This window comes from Perissodus microlepis, chromosome 8, assembly GCF_051167445.1.
Source record: "Perissodus microlepis isolate ML-2025 ecotype Zambia chromosome 8, ASM5116744v1, whole genome shotgun sequence".
NCBI classification, from domain to species: Eukaryota; Metazoa; Chordata; class Actinopteri; order Cichliformes; family Cichlidae; genus Perissodus; species Perissodus microlepis.
The window spans coordinates 12,865,873-12,883,714 of record NC_140468.1 but is presented as its reverse complement, the minus strand read 5'-3'; the positions used below and the strand labels follow the sequence as shown (position 1 = coordinate 12,883,714).

General features: G+C 43.1%; 1 protein-coding gene across 15 annotated transcripts in view; it reads right to left on the bottom strand.

Moving 5' to 3' along the window:
- The window catches only part of tcf7l2 (transcription factor 7 like 2), an 87,603-nt gene extending 70,992 nt beyond the window's left edge, over nucleotides 1-16,611 (bottom strand). For 5 of the 15 annotated variants that reach the window (XM_084937596.1, XM_084937597.1, XM_084937600.1 and 2 more), the window contains exons 1-3: nucleotides 15,913-16,608; nucleotides 15,646-15,712; nucleotides 15,321-15,445 (exon numbers count right to left, since the gene is read on the bottom strand). In XM_084937596.1, the coding sequence (XP_084793722.1) occupies nucleotides 15,321-15,445; nucleotides 15,646-15,712; nucleotides 15,913-16,101 (381 nt within the window). In that variant the 5' untranslated portion in view covers nucleotides 16,102-16,608. Of the gene's footprint in view, nucleotides 1-15,320; nucleotides 15,446-15,645; nucleotides 15,713-15,912 lie in introns of all 15 variants that reach the window. The other 10 variants (XM_084937609.1, XM_084937599.1, XM_084937595.1 and 7 more) reach the window with 6 other exon arrangements.
- Between the last annotated feature and the right edge of the window lie 1,231 nt (nucleotides 16,612-17,842).

Genomic DNA, 17,842 nt, shown 5'->3' with positions numbered 1-17,842 from the left:
AAGGAAAGAATAAGAATTAGGGAGTGAGAAAGAAGGGAGCAAGAAACAGAGGGGAGGGAAAAAATTCACAATGATGACACGTAAGTGCAAAGAGCGATTAAGGATTTACTTTCAAAAGGACTCCCATTGATCTTTTTTGATAGACCTGCAATAAATCAAACCGGATTGACTCGCATGAGAACCAAGCCTAATCCTTTAGTCAGATCCAGGAGAACTCCAACCAAACCAGCTGTTAATTTAGGCTTTACAAGATAAAGCGGGAGAAATCCAACCTGATGTACCCTAGGGCAGAGGCTTACATCATCTCTGTAAAGCAATCAACTTATTGCCAGTTTGGAGAGGTAATCAGAGCACATACTGAGAGAGGGGAGGGGAGGGTTAGTGGAAAAAGAGAAAAGGGAGATGGCTGAAGAGGTTAGGGAGAAAACAGAAGAAGAATAATGTAAGAAACAGAAAATAAGAATCGAGTTCAGTTTAAAAATGCTGCTCTTTTTTTTAGAAAAAAAATTAAAAACTGATTTTTTTTTCCTCCCCCCTGCATGCCGGGCAGATATACAGATCTTCAGACTGAAACTTATCTTTGAAACCAAAAACATGTTTACACACAGTACAACTCCAATTATCTCCAGAGGGTGAAGATGAAACAGAGAGAGCCTCGCTTAGCTGCAAACAGGAGCTCTCTGGGTTGACAGCAGGGACTGGAGGACGGATACAGTTCCCCCCCATCCTCCACACCACCCTATAATTTCCCTGGAGGCCGGCCCAGACCTTGTCCCCATCCCCAGTGGCAAGTGCCACCTCAGCTGGGTCCCACCAGCCATGCTGTGGCTGCACCATAGCACAACCATAGTAATTAAAACGGTTATTTTTGTTTGGGGGAACAAGAGAGACTTTTTTTTTTTTCCAGATCTGAGCGGAAGTATTGCAAGACACCATCCAGCCCACACTAACTAAACCATGCCAATGTCTCTTTCAGTTACGCATTTGGTGTTTATGTATATGTCTATGAGTATACTGAATGTCATCAGGGATCTACAGGAGTTTTAGTTCCTCTTCTTAACTGGGCGTGTGACACCGCGATGCAGGATGCAGAGGATAAAACCACACAAGCACCCTTTTGCAGTATGCACACTGACACAAAGACTCATTAGTTCGCCATCTCCCCTGTCTTTAATGTCCTGTTTACAACGCAAATCAACCAGATCAGCGCTGAAATCCAATCACGGGGCTTTGCAGGGCCCTTCACGTCGGCCTCACAAGAAAGCTGAGGAGAAGCAGGCCTTGTAGTCTCTGGACACTGTCCAAAGGAAACCAAACCTCAGGAGTCCAAACAAAACCACACATAAAATCAGAGTTAAAACAGCAGTCTCTATTCAGCCCATCCTGACCCCACAAGCACACACAGAAACACACATACACACACTTTTCTGACCCCTGCTTTTCTATCCTCTCCTGGTTACACTGTATGCACACAGGGATCATGCTGACTTCAACAAGGCTCCTGTAGAATTGCAAAATTGACTGAGGCTTGGGCTTCGACACACGCAGGACGCAGCCATGTAAAGGCTGCCGCTTAAGCTCAACTCACATCAACCTGTGCTATCTTTAGCAGCTGGGCTAAACTTTTAAAACCGCACAACTCTCTCTCCCTCCCACCCTCACCAACAGCTTCCCTCTGACTTCAAATAAGACAGCCTGGCTCTTTGGCAGTGGCTCGCCCGCTGGCACCTCCCTCCATGGCCGCAAGGTCACACGTTTAATTACACAGAAAGTAGTAATCTCACCAGACAGATGGCAAGCAGGCCGCCTCTCAATTACTTTATGCCCAATTGAATGATTACTGATGTTATTTGCGAAAATGTGGCACGCAGAAAAACACTACAAAAAGTAGATTTGTAGTACAAGCGGGAAGAGGGGTCGGGGGTGAGGTTACAGGGTCGTGGCCGTGTTAGGACAGAGGCTGATGTGCCTCTTGCCAAGCAACTGCAACTGAGATAATAATAATAATACTAAAAATATATATATAAGGCGTAAAGAATACAAGCACGGCTGTGTTAGCTTTTGGGGAGGGGAAAAAGCAACAAAAAACCCAAGTTTAATACGACAGCGATCAGTGCCACAAAAAACAGACGCTTATTTTTCTCGAAACCAAAACTGGTACAGAACATTGGCCTATGTGGAAACAGTCAGCTCCCAGCAGCCCAGTGGAGGAAACCGCATGACAAGGCCAATTTAAAACGTGAACAAAGTGTCTGTCTCTTAAAACAGAGCCAAGAAAGAGCTGGGTTTTCTTCTTTCCCCCTTTAGGACTACCATTTTGTCATTGGGGAGAATCCCATTGGGCTCAAGTTCTTTCCTAATGAAAAAAAAAACAAAACCCCTGACCGGCAAGTGTGAGCTGTCTCATCTCAGCATCCAACCCGTGTTCCCCGTCGATGCCTCACTCATCATCACTTAGCTCCTCCTGCCAATAGCTTCTGCGAACAATTAGAGGTTAACTTTCCCAGCGTCTGAGACCGCAGAATCTCAATTTCTGGCCAGGAAGCTCCAATAACTGAGCTACCTAGCCAAGAATCAAGATTCCCCTCAAGTTCAGGTCTGAGTTTTACCCCTTATTCAACACTTACTGTTAGCAGTGAGGCCTCTCTCAGCCTGTTTATGATTTAACACGACCGCAGAGCTAAATAACAGCAAATTAACTGTGCTGACTGGCCTCATTAATGTCATGCATAAAATGCTTTCACTGAGATCATTTCTGAATGTGCAATGGCAACCACTGATATAAACTCGGTTGCCAAACTTTGGTTTTGGGCCAAAAAAGGTATGGCTTCTGGTCGGCATGATCATAAATTCTCCAGCCTAGTTGGGCTAACTCCCGCTTATGCCTGTGGGTGTCAGATTAAACCAAAACTATTTGTCTCATGCCAGGAGACTACATAATTTACAGCTGAGCATTTAATTCTAAATTTAACATAGCATACAAGGACAGACTGGCTCATTGGCTTAAATAACGTCACCCCAAGCCATGTAGCATTAAACGTACAAGCACTGGTAGTGAAGAAATTTGCCCTGTTGGTGACTGTAATAAGTCTGGAAGTTTCCACTAACTAGGAACAGTTGTGTTGAGAGGCACTGCTGTAAAATGATCTGCAGGAGCATATAGAAAACTTCCACGTTTTTTTTTTTTATATTATTATTCTTGAGTCAGGGTGAGGAATTCCACTGGCCTATAGATGGCAACCAGCAGTTGTTCTCCCATGAGGACGGAGGAGGCAGGCATCTGGGAAGAAGCGAGCAGGCGGATCAGGGGAAAACGATGACTACATCTGCATATTTACAGCACAGGATTTTGAGTTTTCAGGACTCAAAGTCATCCCAAAAGCAAGTGCAGAAAATGAGACGAAAGGGTCCGTGAAACTTCCCCCAGAAGGCTCAGAGGACTTACAGTGATGACTCCCAGGCACATCCACAACCCCACGATACCCCGAGATGTCGGGGGGAGGCTTCCAGTTGCCGTGCTCGGGAAAGAAGCTGCACCACTGTGCCACAACACTACAACAATCCTCACATTGCTATAGGAAGTCGAGAGACATTTACAGAAGGGGCTGAGGAGCGGGGGACATGATGGTAGCCAGTATGTGCAACTCAAAATTTATACCCCAAATACCCACTGCATGTCGTTCGGTGTTAGATTATCATCAAGAGCAATGCAACAGACATGTTTGAAGGAAGTGGAAATTTGACCTACAAATTATTTAATTACTTTAAACAGTGTTGGCTGCAGAAAGTGAACAGAGAAGCCTATGCACCATGCATACATCACCCTTTAAGCCACAGTACTGCAGGGAGGCATGCCCATTTCACCCCCCACTGATCTGGAATTCTAGCCTGATGCGATCTCCCAATGGCCCACACTTGACCGTGGGCCTTGCAGTCTTTTCCCAGCTGCTGTGTGGCAGGCATGGGCCGCAGTGGTGGCACCTGTCTTTGACAAGCCCCGGCATTCACGCTAACTCTGGTTTCCCGAGGCCGGCTGCCTGGCAGTCAGGTGACATATGCTAACGCACACTTTCCCTGACACCGAGTGCACACACATACACTCTGGCAATCCAAATCTACTAACCCAAGAGGCACTTAAGTGTGATCCCAACCACTTAAAAAGCATCTGCATCATAGTGAGAGAGGTCTTAGCCTCACATGTCTCTCTGTCTGATAGCTAACCCTGCCCTGATTCAGGCTGCGGCTTGAAGCCGTAAACCAAAGCTTCCCTCAACGCCTCTCACCCGCCCGGCGAGGCTCTAACCACTGTTTTTGCATACCACTCAGCTTGTGTAACCGTTGAGTGGTTTTGCTCCACCAAGACAATGGCTGCGTAACAGACTAAGCAGAGTAAAGACGTCTAATGTCAATGCACTGGAAGAGTTGATAAACAGAAGTTGGTCTACGCGGCGCAAGAAGCACAGACGAAATAAAAATGTAAGCACTGGGAGACTAAAGTGCCTCCAGGATAAAATAATAACAGTAACACGGATGAGACTGCCAGCGGCTGAGGCAAACACTGCACAGGCCAAAAGCAAAGATTTCTCAGGTGAACCGGTTGCAGTCTAGATAAACAATGTAATTATAACTCATTTTGAAAGTAAAGAGTTGAGAGAGAGTTTCAAAGTCAGCAGGGATCAAAATGAACAGAGCCCTCTAACGCTTTAGTCTGCTCTTCCTTCATTATCTTTAACTAAAATTAAAGTGTTTGCAAAAGTGTTTGCAAAGGCACTATTAATAAACTAAAAAAAAAACAGAAACTAGGCAACAACACTGGTCACAAGCGTTTACACTTCTATATAAAAATCAGTCGTTTAACTTGTAGGACGCGAGGGTTGCTGACAGCACCTGATTGAGCTCTTGGTATGGCAAAGCATGCCGGTACTCACTCTGCTGCCCAGCAGACCAAAGCAACATTTCCCCACCTCATTTGCAAAGCAATCCCGCTTCCCTCCCACTCAGTGCATCTTTTTGTCATTTCCATGTCCAGGCTCCACTGGCTTTGTCTGGAGGAAAGCATGGAACCCGGTCTCAAGGAGACTGCTCTGCTACCAAAAAGCCCCCCCTCCCCAAAAAAGAAAGAAAATACACCCAACCCATTGAGCCAGCATACACTCACCTCTCCCCCCGCCTGACTAATGTGCCCTGACACTCGTACATCACCCGTAAATTGGCCAAATGAATTAAGCACGGCCCCTGCTTAGCTTTACGGGCTTTAAATGGATTTTCTCCTCTCCAGGTCTGTCCAGTAATTGCATTTATCCATCTTGTTGAAGCCAGGTTTACACACTCACAAAGATCATGCCAATCCCCGGATGCATTTTCCGCTCTGATGGCAAGAGTGTGAGAGATTTGTCATTGGATCATAACAGGTAATTCAAACAACAATTAGATGACAATTCCACCGTATGTCAATGGCTGGCTCCCTGCTTGGATAGGACCTTGGTTGAAGCAATGAGGTTCCCCTCTATCGCTTCATCTGTCTGAATATCTCTTCTTGTTGCCATTCTCAGTGTGATAAATGCTCCCTTATAACACTTTTTATCTATTATCCAAGCCTCCAGGTTAAAACAGCAAACACCCACAGCAGGGAAGAAAGTACTGGCTATGAGTGTTCAGTGTTCACACACACACACACACACATTCAGAGAGAAAGAAGTAAGTGTTAAGGCAGAGCTGTGAACACCGGCATCAACGGGGGTCATCTCCACACTTGTGGATGTTTGAACAGAAGTGTATCAGCCATTGGGGGGGGGGCCCAACGGACAATTCAGCTATGTAAACATGCTGCAACTTCCTTCCCTCCAGTCCTCTAGGCCTGCACTGAGACAAGCCAGTGTTTAAACAGCACACACAGCATTCCTGTGCCTGGGCCCAGGCCAGCTGCTGCATCCTCACTGCAGGCCTGCCTGCCTGCCTGAGCAGAGACAGATACAGGCCTTACAACAGCAAGGGTCATCCACAACAGACAAAGGGCTTTTATAAGACATGCAAAACAGGTTGCATCTTCCAGAAATGCTCCCCATGCTGCTGAATGCTGTAGTCTTAGCTGACCACCCTGAGAGCTAAAATCATAACATCGCCAAGCCAGACCTTAACCATTTGACGCCATCTGTAATGATAAAGCAGGAAATTTATCTTTATTGGTACACGAAATATGCAAAGTGTAGCTGCCAATAAAGATAGAGGAGGCAGTAAAGTGAAGATAAAACACCTCCTGGTTCTAAAGTACACTGTGACGTGCATCACATGACACAAAGGCCAAACCTGCTTAGTAATGCCTGCCTCTAATCTCAACTTTCATTATGGCTGAACTGGTGGTTTCAGGTTCAAAGTTAATCTATAAAATGAACCTTTGGTTTGCATGCCAATGGACAGTAAACTAAAACTAGGTTCCATCTAAGAATAAAATGAATAGTTCTCGAAATAATCGTACAGTAAAGATCCGCTTTAGCGGAACAATTTAACCCACAGAGTAATAGCATGCAAACGTCATACATATGACTATCCAAATAGTTAGAGACATATCTTGCCTTACGTGTTGATCCATCAATGAATCGTGGACTTTAGTTGAGTTTTACTGGGATCAAAATTAAAAAATAAACTTTTGGAATAACCTGATTTTGAGTATCCGTGCAGAACTATGTACATTTAAGTTATGGGAATAGATTTAATATTTAACACAGAGACCAGGCGTCATTCAGTGTTGGTTTTATTATAGGAAGACTGTGATAATTACTTCCCTATTGTGTCAGTGCCTCCACTGGATACCATCAAGAGTTGCCAACCAAATCCGCTCAATCAAAACTGTGATTTCAGGGGGACGAGACTGCATTGTTTTCTACCTCCACAGCGTCGTCTTGCCTATCTGCTGTTCATTCGTTTCCCCGCTCTCTTGTCCGTTCATCAGTCCATCCCCTCTGGCTGGACAGAGAGGGCCACACATCTCACCTCGGGACAGTTGTCCAAACAAGCCTCTCCATTCACTCTGACCCCTCGAGGGAGAAAGACAATTGACAATTCACTTCCACCAGTCAATTTGTGCACTTTTGGAATTGACCCTGAACACTGGTGACACACTGGCCTCTCACTGGAGCCTGGATGGATACATAATAATGAGAATGCCAGGGAAGGGATGGGAGGGGGGATTTATTTTTTAAAAGCTGAAGCCATTAAGAAAATAATGGGGGAAAATGCCATATAAAAATTAAAAATCCATCTTATTATTTAAAAATCAGTCAAAGATGTAATTAATTTTGCAAAAGCAGAAGTTTATATACATATATATATATGCACTTCCAAATATCATCACCTGCACAATGACTGGCAATTCAGTGCCCATGTGCAGGCCATGTGTGGATGTGACAAGCTGTTCTCATGAAATGTTATCTAGTGCTGTACGCAAGCCGACAGCTGTCTCTTTAAAAGAGGCGTATTATTATTGTGTGTAAATAGGTTTCTAACAGCTGGTTAAAGAGCTAACATGGGAATTTACTCTTAATCTGTTTTCCACTGGAATTGCTTCATCAACTAGCTAAAAAAAAGAAAAGAAAAAGACTCTAACGTTGCACCACATCGCAGGGTATGGAGGTTACATTTTATTAGCCTTGTGCATTTTAAAATAATCTTGCCAACATTTTTTTTTTTTTTTTACACAAATCCCACCGTAATCCGCAGATTAGTAGATGCATTTATTTCGCTCGCACTTTTAAACCCTCCCTCACCTTTTGCGGGGAGTTATGAATCCACCACCTCCTGACGACAAAACAAGCAGACGATCACCTCATTAGCGGACCGGCTTCGCTTCCAAAACACACACACACACACACATAATCACACACGCTCCTTGGAGCTTATCCCGCTACAATTAAAAGTTTAATTAGTAGATTAAAAATACATTGACTGGACTTTTATCACCTTAAACTCCTCTATTATGTGTTTAGCACACACAAGTGCCTCCTTCCCATCTGAGCCATTTTGAACAGATTATCTGCATACTGAAATTCCCTTGACTACATTAAGGCTGCAGATACAAACTGGGTAGAAAAACAACCATCTGCATAATATATCGCGCGGCTGGATGAACACTGGACAAAGACTTTTGTATAATTAATGTTTAATATCTAGATGTGAATATTTAAATAACACTGCCACCATTTTTGTGAGGAAAAAGTGAGGAAAGTATTTTTAAAACAGATACTGGAATGAATGAATGAAATTCTTCTTCTGTGGTACATTCCAGGACATTGTACCACATCCATAAAAGGCTGGTGTACCACAGGTGTTCACTGCACACTGGCACGGCTAGTCATTATCTAGCCCAACGTGATCATTAGGAGCTGTGATGGCAGTTTGGCACCTCCTCCCTGCATTCACACACACACAAGCTGGAATTACAAAAAAAACAAAAAAAAAAACAACCTCCAATGGATACTCAAGCACTCCCTATCAGAAAGAAAAAGGGGGTGAGAGGGGAAGCTCCTTCGTCAACGAAAAGCATGTCAGCGCCAGTGCACTTTGACCCCTCCCAAACACATGCCGCAATCCAAACAGAAGGTCGACAGCAACCAGAATTCCTCCCAGCGTCACGGCGGCCTTCTCACCCAGAGCTTTTAAGGCAAATATTTTCTGATGACGACGAGAATGGGAAGCACGAAGGGAAAACGTGGAGTGGAGGTTGGGCCGAGAGATAGGGCGGCGGGGCGGGAGGGGGGTTTATTCAGAGACGCGAACCACGCACATGAACACATGCCTGTTCGTCAGGCGTGAATGAAAACTGAAACTCTCCTGTTCCAATCTGTGTTCCTCTCTTCCCCCCCCCCCCTTTTTTTTCATTCCTCCAAACGGGAAGATAAATGTGAAGCCGAGGGGCACTATTGTTTGGACATCTAGCCAGGAACTGTCGCTGCTCTCATTGCCCTGGCATTAACAGCAATTATGCGCTCTATTCAGACAGCTTTTGTGCGGTCGACCCCCAGGCCCCCCCACCGTCCCAATTCACTCACACACGCACACACACACACACAGGCAGAGGCCTAACACACATTTCCCGCTTTTCTCTGAGCCCCCCCTCCCCTCCCACTCAGCTACTGGTGAACTCATTTGACTACTGGAGCACTCTGGTCCCATTATGAATGAACTTAGAGGAAAAGGAATATGACAAACAATCTGTGGCTTCCTTCTAGATGCACATACACAGCATCCACCGCCTTGTTAAAAAGTGACATTTCCAGTGTTTTTTTGTAATTACGACGCTTTTAAAAAATAGAAAAAAAATAAAAATACCAATTCTAGGTAATCATCTCTTGAAAGCAGCTAATCCTAGCCCTACCCATAACCTTCATATCTAAAAAGATGCGATCAATAGTCATTTAACCTTATCTTCTTTTGCTGGATGCAGCAAAGTAACACTGCCAAGAAAATTTCCAGCAACCACTTTTAATTATCTTATCGCCACTTCCATATAAGTTCACAAGTTCAATCCATCCTAGGAACACCTGCATTTGTACTCTGCTGCTCTTCAGTAATTTAAAATCCATAAAGAGACAGTAAAGTTTTTTTGTTTTTCTTTGCTTTTTTTTTTTTTTAAAGGAACTTGGCGTATATTGTTGTTAACATATTCCAACAGTGCAAATATTTTTGTAAGAGGAAGAAGTAAAATGGGAAAATATTGGCTTCCCAAGCATATATCTCCACACTGCTTTTGATATTAAGCATGAACTTGCCCACAATGCTGTGGATGTGCAAGATGAGCTGTTCACCGGGGTACATTGAGCTAAAATAAGGTAACATACACAGATAAGAGATTTTAAGTGTGGCTACATGGACACACACACACAATAATTTAATTTCCATGTTTGAGGGAGCCCCAATCCCTGTGGGCCAAGAGTGGAGCCAGCCTATATTTAAACAGATGACACAAGTTTCATTCCAGATGTACAGTAGTATCTTTGTGTTCAGCTCTATAGAAATGCACTGGAGAAAGAGGTGGGGCTGGATGGGTGGGGGTAAACTGGGAGAGGAAGGGGGTTACACCAGGGGGCTGGGGTAAGAGGGACCCCAGTGCACAGCTGCTTAACTAATGCCTTTTTTTTTTCTTTGCTCAGACACAGAAAAGCAGAGTGTTGGTGGCTCACTGACGGAAACTAGGATAAATCGATTAATTCACTTTTAAGAATAAAAAGCAAAAATAAACATATACATATATATATCCAGATTGATAATGATTAACAGGCATAATGTCACATCGAAGGCAAAATTAGGCCTCAGATTAGCTGTTATTACATTAAAAGCAATAAAGTCGATGATTTAATTTAAAAAAAAAAAGGTTCAGCTCCAAACCAGACTTTACTGCAGCTGCTACACCCAAACCCAGCTCACACTGCCACCAGGGAACCACTACTCCCTTCGCACTAGTTTAAAATCTGATTAGAAACACACCCCACAAACTGACTGATTTTTTTTTCCTCCTGCCTCTGTGGTGTTTCAAGCGGAGTGACAGATCGACGAGCGCGTAAGCTCTCACACGGCTCAGCCTGCCAACATCATCAGCATTAGACAATTAAGCCCCGCTAGCAGGGAGAATTTTTTTTTATATTTTATATATAAAAAGGTAAATATTTACTGCACAAATCTTTTCCATTCATTCACCAGGCACTAACAAAACCTTACTGTACTCCCTCTCTCTCGCTCTCTTTCTGAGTCCTCAGCACCATCACCAATCCCCCCACCCCACCCCTACATCTGCGATTCATTGACTTTACAATTTACCACATGTCGAGATGGGAGAGGTCGAGCCTCCATTTGAATCACGACACAAATATGCGAGTGATTTATTGTTTTAAAAACCCCGGGCCGATTTAGTGCAACTCCACTTTTTCTGAGCATTACTCCTATTGGCAGACCATGAACAATTACAGTTCGGACTAATTAAGCTCTGAGAATGTGCTGTGCACCGCTAATGTCTAGCAGACCCCAATTTTAGTTTAATGGTGCCAAACTTTGCTTCCCAGCCACCCCCGCCTCCCCCTTTTCTCTAACTTAACTCCTCAAATCCAAAGCAGATTGTACTTTTTTTTTTTTATGAGTGTTTATTGAGTCGAAGAAAAATAAGGACCTTTTTTCTTTTCCCCCTCTCCTTGCCTAGGATGAGAGAAGCAGCGGAGACCGAGTGAGAGGAAAAGAGGGAGTAGATGCAGAAGAGGAAGAGAGAGATGGGGGAGAGTGAGTGAGAGAGCGAGCGGGAGCCGCTTCCGCCATACTTTGTAAACAAAAGTGATTTGCAAGACAAAAGGAGCGCAACCTTCCAACTAAATTCGGAGTGCATTCTGCAGCTTGAGGCACAAAATGCGGCCACGTCGTGCCACCAAACCCCCCACGGACACCAATTAGGCCCTATTAACATGTAAAGCCAATTTGATAAGGTGTGGGCCCTATCCCTTAAATCCGCATTAAACTATCTTCCCCCTTGTCACGGCCAAAAAAAAATAAAATCCATTTTACAACAGCCGAACACACATAATCCATATGATATACCATTGTTATGCTTATGCTGCTGCCATGTTTAGGAAAGATACTGTCTGTGTCATTTATAACAGATAACAGGCCACAGCAATGTGTGCACGTGAGCACAAAGGAGGTGGTGTGCACTTATGCGTGTTGATTATAATAATCTCACCAGAAAATCCTCCATTATTTCTTCCTTAAAAATAAAATAAAAAAAGACAAAAGACCGAGTCGGCCCCCGTATCAAAGTAGATTTATGTTTTTTTTATTAAAAAATAGGTGAATGTGCGGCAACATGAGCAGTCCTGGCGTGACTAGACGAATGAAACAAAAGAGGAAAAAAAGGGGAGAAAACTATTGTTTCAACCACACAAAGCCTTTTCACCGCCCTGTAGTAGAATCATCACGGGTTCTCGGAGCGTCTTTCTTATTTTCCTCCCTTCCCACTCTAAACACAGTATTGGATGCACAGTGTTGTGTCTTCATCCCCCGTTTTGCTCCCCACCCCGTGCACTTTCTCGTTCTTTTTTAAACTGCTTGTAATTATACGTCGAAACTCAAAACCTCCGCCAAAAGTCTCCAGGCCTGGAGAATTATGGGGCCAGGGGTGGCGTCAAATATCTTAACATTCATAAGTCCGCGAGGCAGTAAATAAAGCCAGTGGATTTACGGCTCAGCAGCCCCGATGCAGGGGAGCTGGCCGCCCAGATCCCATTCTCCCTCCCTCAGCCTCTGCATCCACAGACCTGTTGAGGTGTAGATGTTAGCCCACAGCACCGGGAGTTAACCCGCCGCCTTTTTTTAAAAAGCCTAGTGTTAGCATTGGCAGGAAACAAAAGGTAGTGAGGAAGAAAGGAAGAGAGCAAAGGGAACAGGGGGAAAGGAGATAGAAAACCCAGGGTGAACTAGCCAGGCCACTTCTGCAATTCAACCTGCACCGAGTGATCCAGTAGGCCTTTGTGTGAGGTTTAGGGAGGAGGGAGACGGCAGGGAAAGGAGAGGAGGAGACGAGGGCAGGAAGGCTTTTAAAGCCCGGGCACAGCGTCATGTCAAATTGCTAAATGATACTAAATTGTGAGCCTCCTTGGGCTTAGGTGGTAGGAAAAACAAATTTTCACTGGTTATGACTCCCAGAGGTCAGACAAACTATCGTAATAGCCACATGCAAGAAATCTTTTTTTTCCCCTCCTTAAGTCGTGCAAACACTAAATAAGTGAAGCAAGTTAAGACGTCCAGGGAGATCAGAATCACCGCCAGCTGATGGGAAACATTTAAACCCATCAGAATTTAGCCTGTAAGACTTCCAATCAATTGTATTCATTTAAATAATTTTTAAAAAGGCAAAAGGAAAAACCAGCATCGCAGCATCACCAAAACCGAGTGGAGAAAAAGAAAAGACGAAGGTAAAAGCAGCGAGAATCAAAGCCTTTCATGCCATGAAGGAGAAAGTCTCATTCTAATGATACTAGCAGTCATATTCAGTGCCTTACATGACATGTTAGGGAGCAAGACAGCTAATCAATGTCCAGGTGAATTATTTATGCCAGCTTTAAGTCTAATAGATTTATATTACAGCGACCGCTGACTTCAAAGCGCTAATGGCTGGACACACAGCGCGCTGCAGACAAGAGGGGGCCGAGGCAGTACAGTAGGAAGACCACCATAAGTCAAAAACCACGTCCAGGTGCATCAGTAGGTTAAGCTGTAATAAAGGTTTCCGAATCATCTGCAAACGAGCACCTCCTTCTTTTAGATTTTGTAATGACTTTTCCTTAAATAAGGGAAAGCGGCACAGAGAGGAAAACAACAGATAAAAAAATGAATAAATAAATCTGGGAGCATATATTTAAAAAAAAAATTAAAAATCTTTCCTTTCCTCAATTATGTCCGAGAATAGTATTTCAAGGGCATCATTAAGAGGGCAAAGGTCAATACGGTCTCGCCGCAGCATCCTCCAGCCATACCACACAGTTTACTGCTTTTCTAACTGCTGCATAAGCACAAGGAAACGAGCGCTCCACACACAGTAGTGTGTGACAGCAAACTACAAAACTCTGCCATCGAAACAAGGAAGTGCTTCACTTCAAATCATGCGTGTTGTTGTGAATGTGTGTTTGTGTCAGTGCTGATGAGAATAATGAGTGACTAATTCCACATACCAGCCAGCAGCGTTAAAAAGGCTGGCTGACTAAGAGAGAATGAATGGCAAAATGTTCTCCTATGTGCAAAAGAAGCACGCACGCAAAGAGAGAACCTGTGTAAGCAGCAAAAGAAATATTTCATGTGAAACCATGGGTGATCATGTTGAACTCAAAAGCAGAATTTGTGTCAAACACAAAAGAAGGCATTGTGTGTCAGATGTGCGTTGATTTCCAAGGTGTGCGGAGAACACAAAAAAAAGAGGTAACAAATATCAGTTTCGTTAGGCAGAGCTGAGGTGGTGGTGGTGGCGGTGGGGGGGGTGTTGGAGGGTCACATTTCCTAATGCCTGGTCTTTGCCTTAACCTTGTAAAATGAGATGACAGGTCCTAAAGCGCAGACTTGTAATTGCAACCGTTTAAAATAGGGGGGCAAAGAAAAAGAAAAAAACAAAACAAAACAAAAACACCCATGGTTGAGAAAATTATGCTGCTTAAGGATTGCCATCGCCCAGTGGGACCAGCGAGGTGCTGAGCAAATGAGTAAGTGGGCATAATTACAGCATGGCTGATTGTGTTTAAATAAATAACATGAATTTATTTATAAATATGGGTTTACTGCATGGCACATGTTTGCCATGGATTCCTCGCTGGGAGCAAAGGCAGTGCACATGCAAAACAGCACAGTCTCGCACAATTCCTATCAGTAAATCACACCATACATACAAACATATAGAAATATATATATATATGTCTGTATATGTATATATATACAAACGCATTTGAAAGAATAATTAGAAAAAGTAAAAAATTTAATTTAATAGAAAAAAAATGCACTGCTTGATGTTTCAGGGGGGAAAAGCTATCACGCATGCATCTTTTACATAGTGTCTTTACAGGTTTTGACACATGCTAATCACTCTGTAAAAAAACCAACCCAATTTGCATATTGATTTTATTTGTGTAGTTTTACACTGCTTTCCCCTGCTTACAGTGTGTCAGAAAAGCTGCTATATAAAGGTCTGAATGCTCATGCATGGTGTTGCATTTAGAAAAAAGGGCATTTTTGATGAGGCCGTGCAAACACAAGCCAACTGCATTATTCAGGAGAGTAAAAACATGCACTTGTAAGCCTGGAGAATACGCAGACCCTTAGTAGTAATAATGATAATAACAATAATAATGTCATAATCATTATTAAATTATAACAAGGAGAATACAATTTTCACAGGGGCTTGTGCATTTGATTTAAAAGTTGCTAAAAATATTGGTAAAAATGCCGTGCACGTACAGCTGACATATAACAATAACCTACTTATTTCTGTTTTTCCTTTTCTCCTTTTATTTTAACCCACTTGCAGCTCTTTAGCACTGTTAGCATGCTAGCTTCTGACCAGGGCAAACGGGCTGGGAGCCGCGTGCGGGCACGCATGCACGCATGCATGCCATTGTACTGTACACTTCACGGGGAGTTTGCAAAACTTGGCTCTGCATTTTTATCGGCTGCACTTCAGGGTGACAACACTCCGCGTCTGCCTTTGCCTCGGCGCCTAACCCGGGGAGTCAGTGTGTGTGTGTGTGTGTGTGTGTGTGTGGCGAGTGTGTGTGCACATACAAGCTGTAAATAAATGAACTTACTGTGCGTGCTGTTGGAGAAAGTGATCCATTGGGAAGGTAGGGGCTTGTGAGATCGGGGATCATTATAAATGGATAGCCCGGGTACGGTGGGCTCTTGAACAGCCCTCCATCTTGCCTTTTCGCAGCTAACATGGCGAGGGGGGGAAGAGGGGGTTGTGGGAAAGAAGAAAACTTTTTTTATAAAGTGGCCTTGAGAACTTTTTTTTTTTTTTTGCAAAAAAATTGCAATTGCATAATAAAAGGCGGAGGCACAGGCACATATAATGTCATGTTGTAGGTAGAAATAAAATAAAAAACAAGAGTGAACAATAAAGCAGAAACTCACCCTCCTCTAAACTTTCCCTTGTTTTGTCTCTGAAAGTTTCAGATCTAGGCGCAGGCCGTCTTTCCGCCTTGAAATGCAATGAAACACAAGGATTGCGTTAAAGTTAGCACAGCGGACGGTGAAGGGCGATAGTTAACTTTCTTTCCAAGTCCACCCGCTGTTACAGTGTTAGTAAATGTAGGCCCCTAAACTTAAAAACAGCGCCGGGGGGACGATCGATCCCCGATTTTTTTTTCTCTAACATGCGAAGAAACAGACTGAACTCACCTCTGAATCCGACGAGCTGTTCTGATTTGTTTCCGACTCGTTTACAAGAGAAGATTTGACATCTGCTAAATCCCTTTCTGCCGAGGAGTTCTCCGAAATTTTCTCTTCCTGCTCCCCTTCGTCTTTGAAGGAAATCATTTCATCGTTTGCGCCCAGATCGTCCCCTCCACCGCCGTTGAGCTGCGGCATTTTTCCCGAGCAAAAATCTTTTCTCTTTTCTTTTTTTTTAAGAGACAAGGGGGCACAAAAAAACCAAAAAAAAAGTTTTTTAAAAAAAACCTTGATCTCGGTGATCTAGAAAAGTCCGAGTTTAAGTTTGGGGTCTGTATTGGCGTTTTCCAAAGCTCTGGCGGTTGGTACAAAACTAAAAAAGAAGGGAATCTTGGCAGAAAAAGGAAGCCGGAGAAGGAGCCGAGCCGCTCGGATTGAGTGAGTTGAAGTTGGTCGGAGTGGTTTTCAGTTCAAAGGCGGCGCTGATTGACAGATAGAGAGGGATGGAAATAGAGAGAGTCTGGATTCAGGATTATTGACAGGGAGAAACACACAAGAAACTAATGAGATTCAAACAGGGAGGGACTTGAAGTGACGTTTTCATAAATAGGAGGAAAAAAAGGAGAGAGAGGGAGGGAGGGGAGAGAGAGAGAGAGAGAGAGAGATAGAGGCTGGAGGAAGCCGGCGGACGACTGCGGTGAAAAAAGCATGTGAGGAGGAAAAAGGCAGTTTGGGAGCAGGACAGTGATGGTAAAATAGGAGGAAGATAGGAGTTGCTTGCAAATGTGGATTAAACGCACATATGGGCGGTCTCCCAGAGGGGGGAGGAAGAAAAAATGAAAATAAAAAAAATGAAAAGAGGGTACTTCCTCAGGCTGTTTGCAACCAGTTTGACTCCTCTGTTCCCGACCAGTCTGCCACACTAGGGCCAAATAAAGTTAAGATCATAGCTGAAATTAAAGTTTTATTTTTTATCCCCTCCAATCCTATCCTTTCACATTCAGATTCTCTAACCTACTTTTGGATCTGTCCTTAGTTTGCATACTAACTACTAGAGGCCCATCAAGGCAGAATAAAAGCTATTACTCCGACCTTGTTTTCCTATTTTATCTGCTTTGTCAGGTCCTTAGATCTATTTTTCATCATATTAGATAATGTTTCCTCAGATCTATTTTTTGGGATGGAGGGTGTTATTGCATCCTGCTTTCTTGACAGGTGTGATGTCCTTTGGGACTAACCTGAATTCCTCACTGGCAGCACAGACTGACTACATATATTTATTTATTTATTTTCTCTCTCTCTCTCTTCTCTTTTAGCACCCAGGCTGGACACAAACAACTGATGCAAATTTAGATGCTCCAGTTCTGCGTTTTATTTAGCAGAAAATCAACCACAGACAGCTATATGATACTGCAGACTACACATATGCATATATTAGGAAGAAAGTTGAGAGAACTGCTTATAATTTGACGATATACATATTTTTTTTATATTTTATAGATTTTATCATCTAAAAGCCATTGCATAAAATTATTATAAAAAATGTTTTTTAAAAAAGAGAAAAATGTTTACCAGTTTTCTCAAAATAAAATTGATTCATTAAGGGTATACGTTAAATAACAAAAGAAATTATATTATATTATATATTATATATATATATATATATATATATATATATATATATATATATATATATATGCATATTGGTAAATGAGTAGGAGTGGGGAGGTGAACCTCATCAGGCAGGAAATGCATTTTCTCATACAGCCAATATTTGATGGAGTAATCACACAAACACACACACACATGCACAAAAAAAATTTAAATATAGCTGCAAGAAACAGAGCTGCATCATACATCCAGGTGACACTTACACTCTGTTGCAACATGGCTCCTTTCAGGCAAAAATAAAAGAGTGTGAGATCAAAAAAAAAAAACA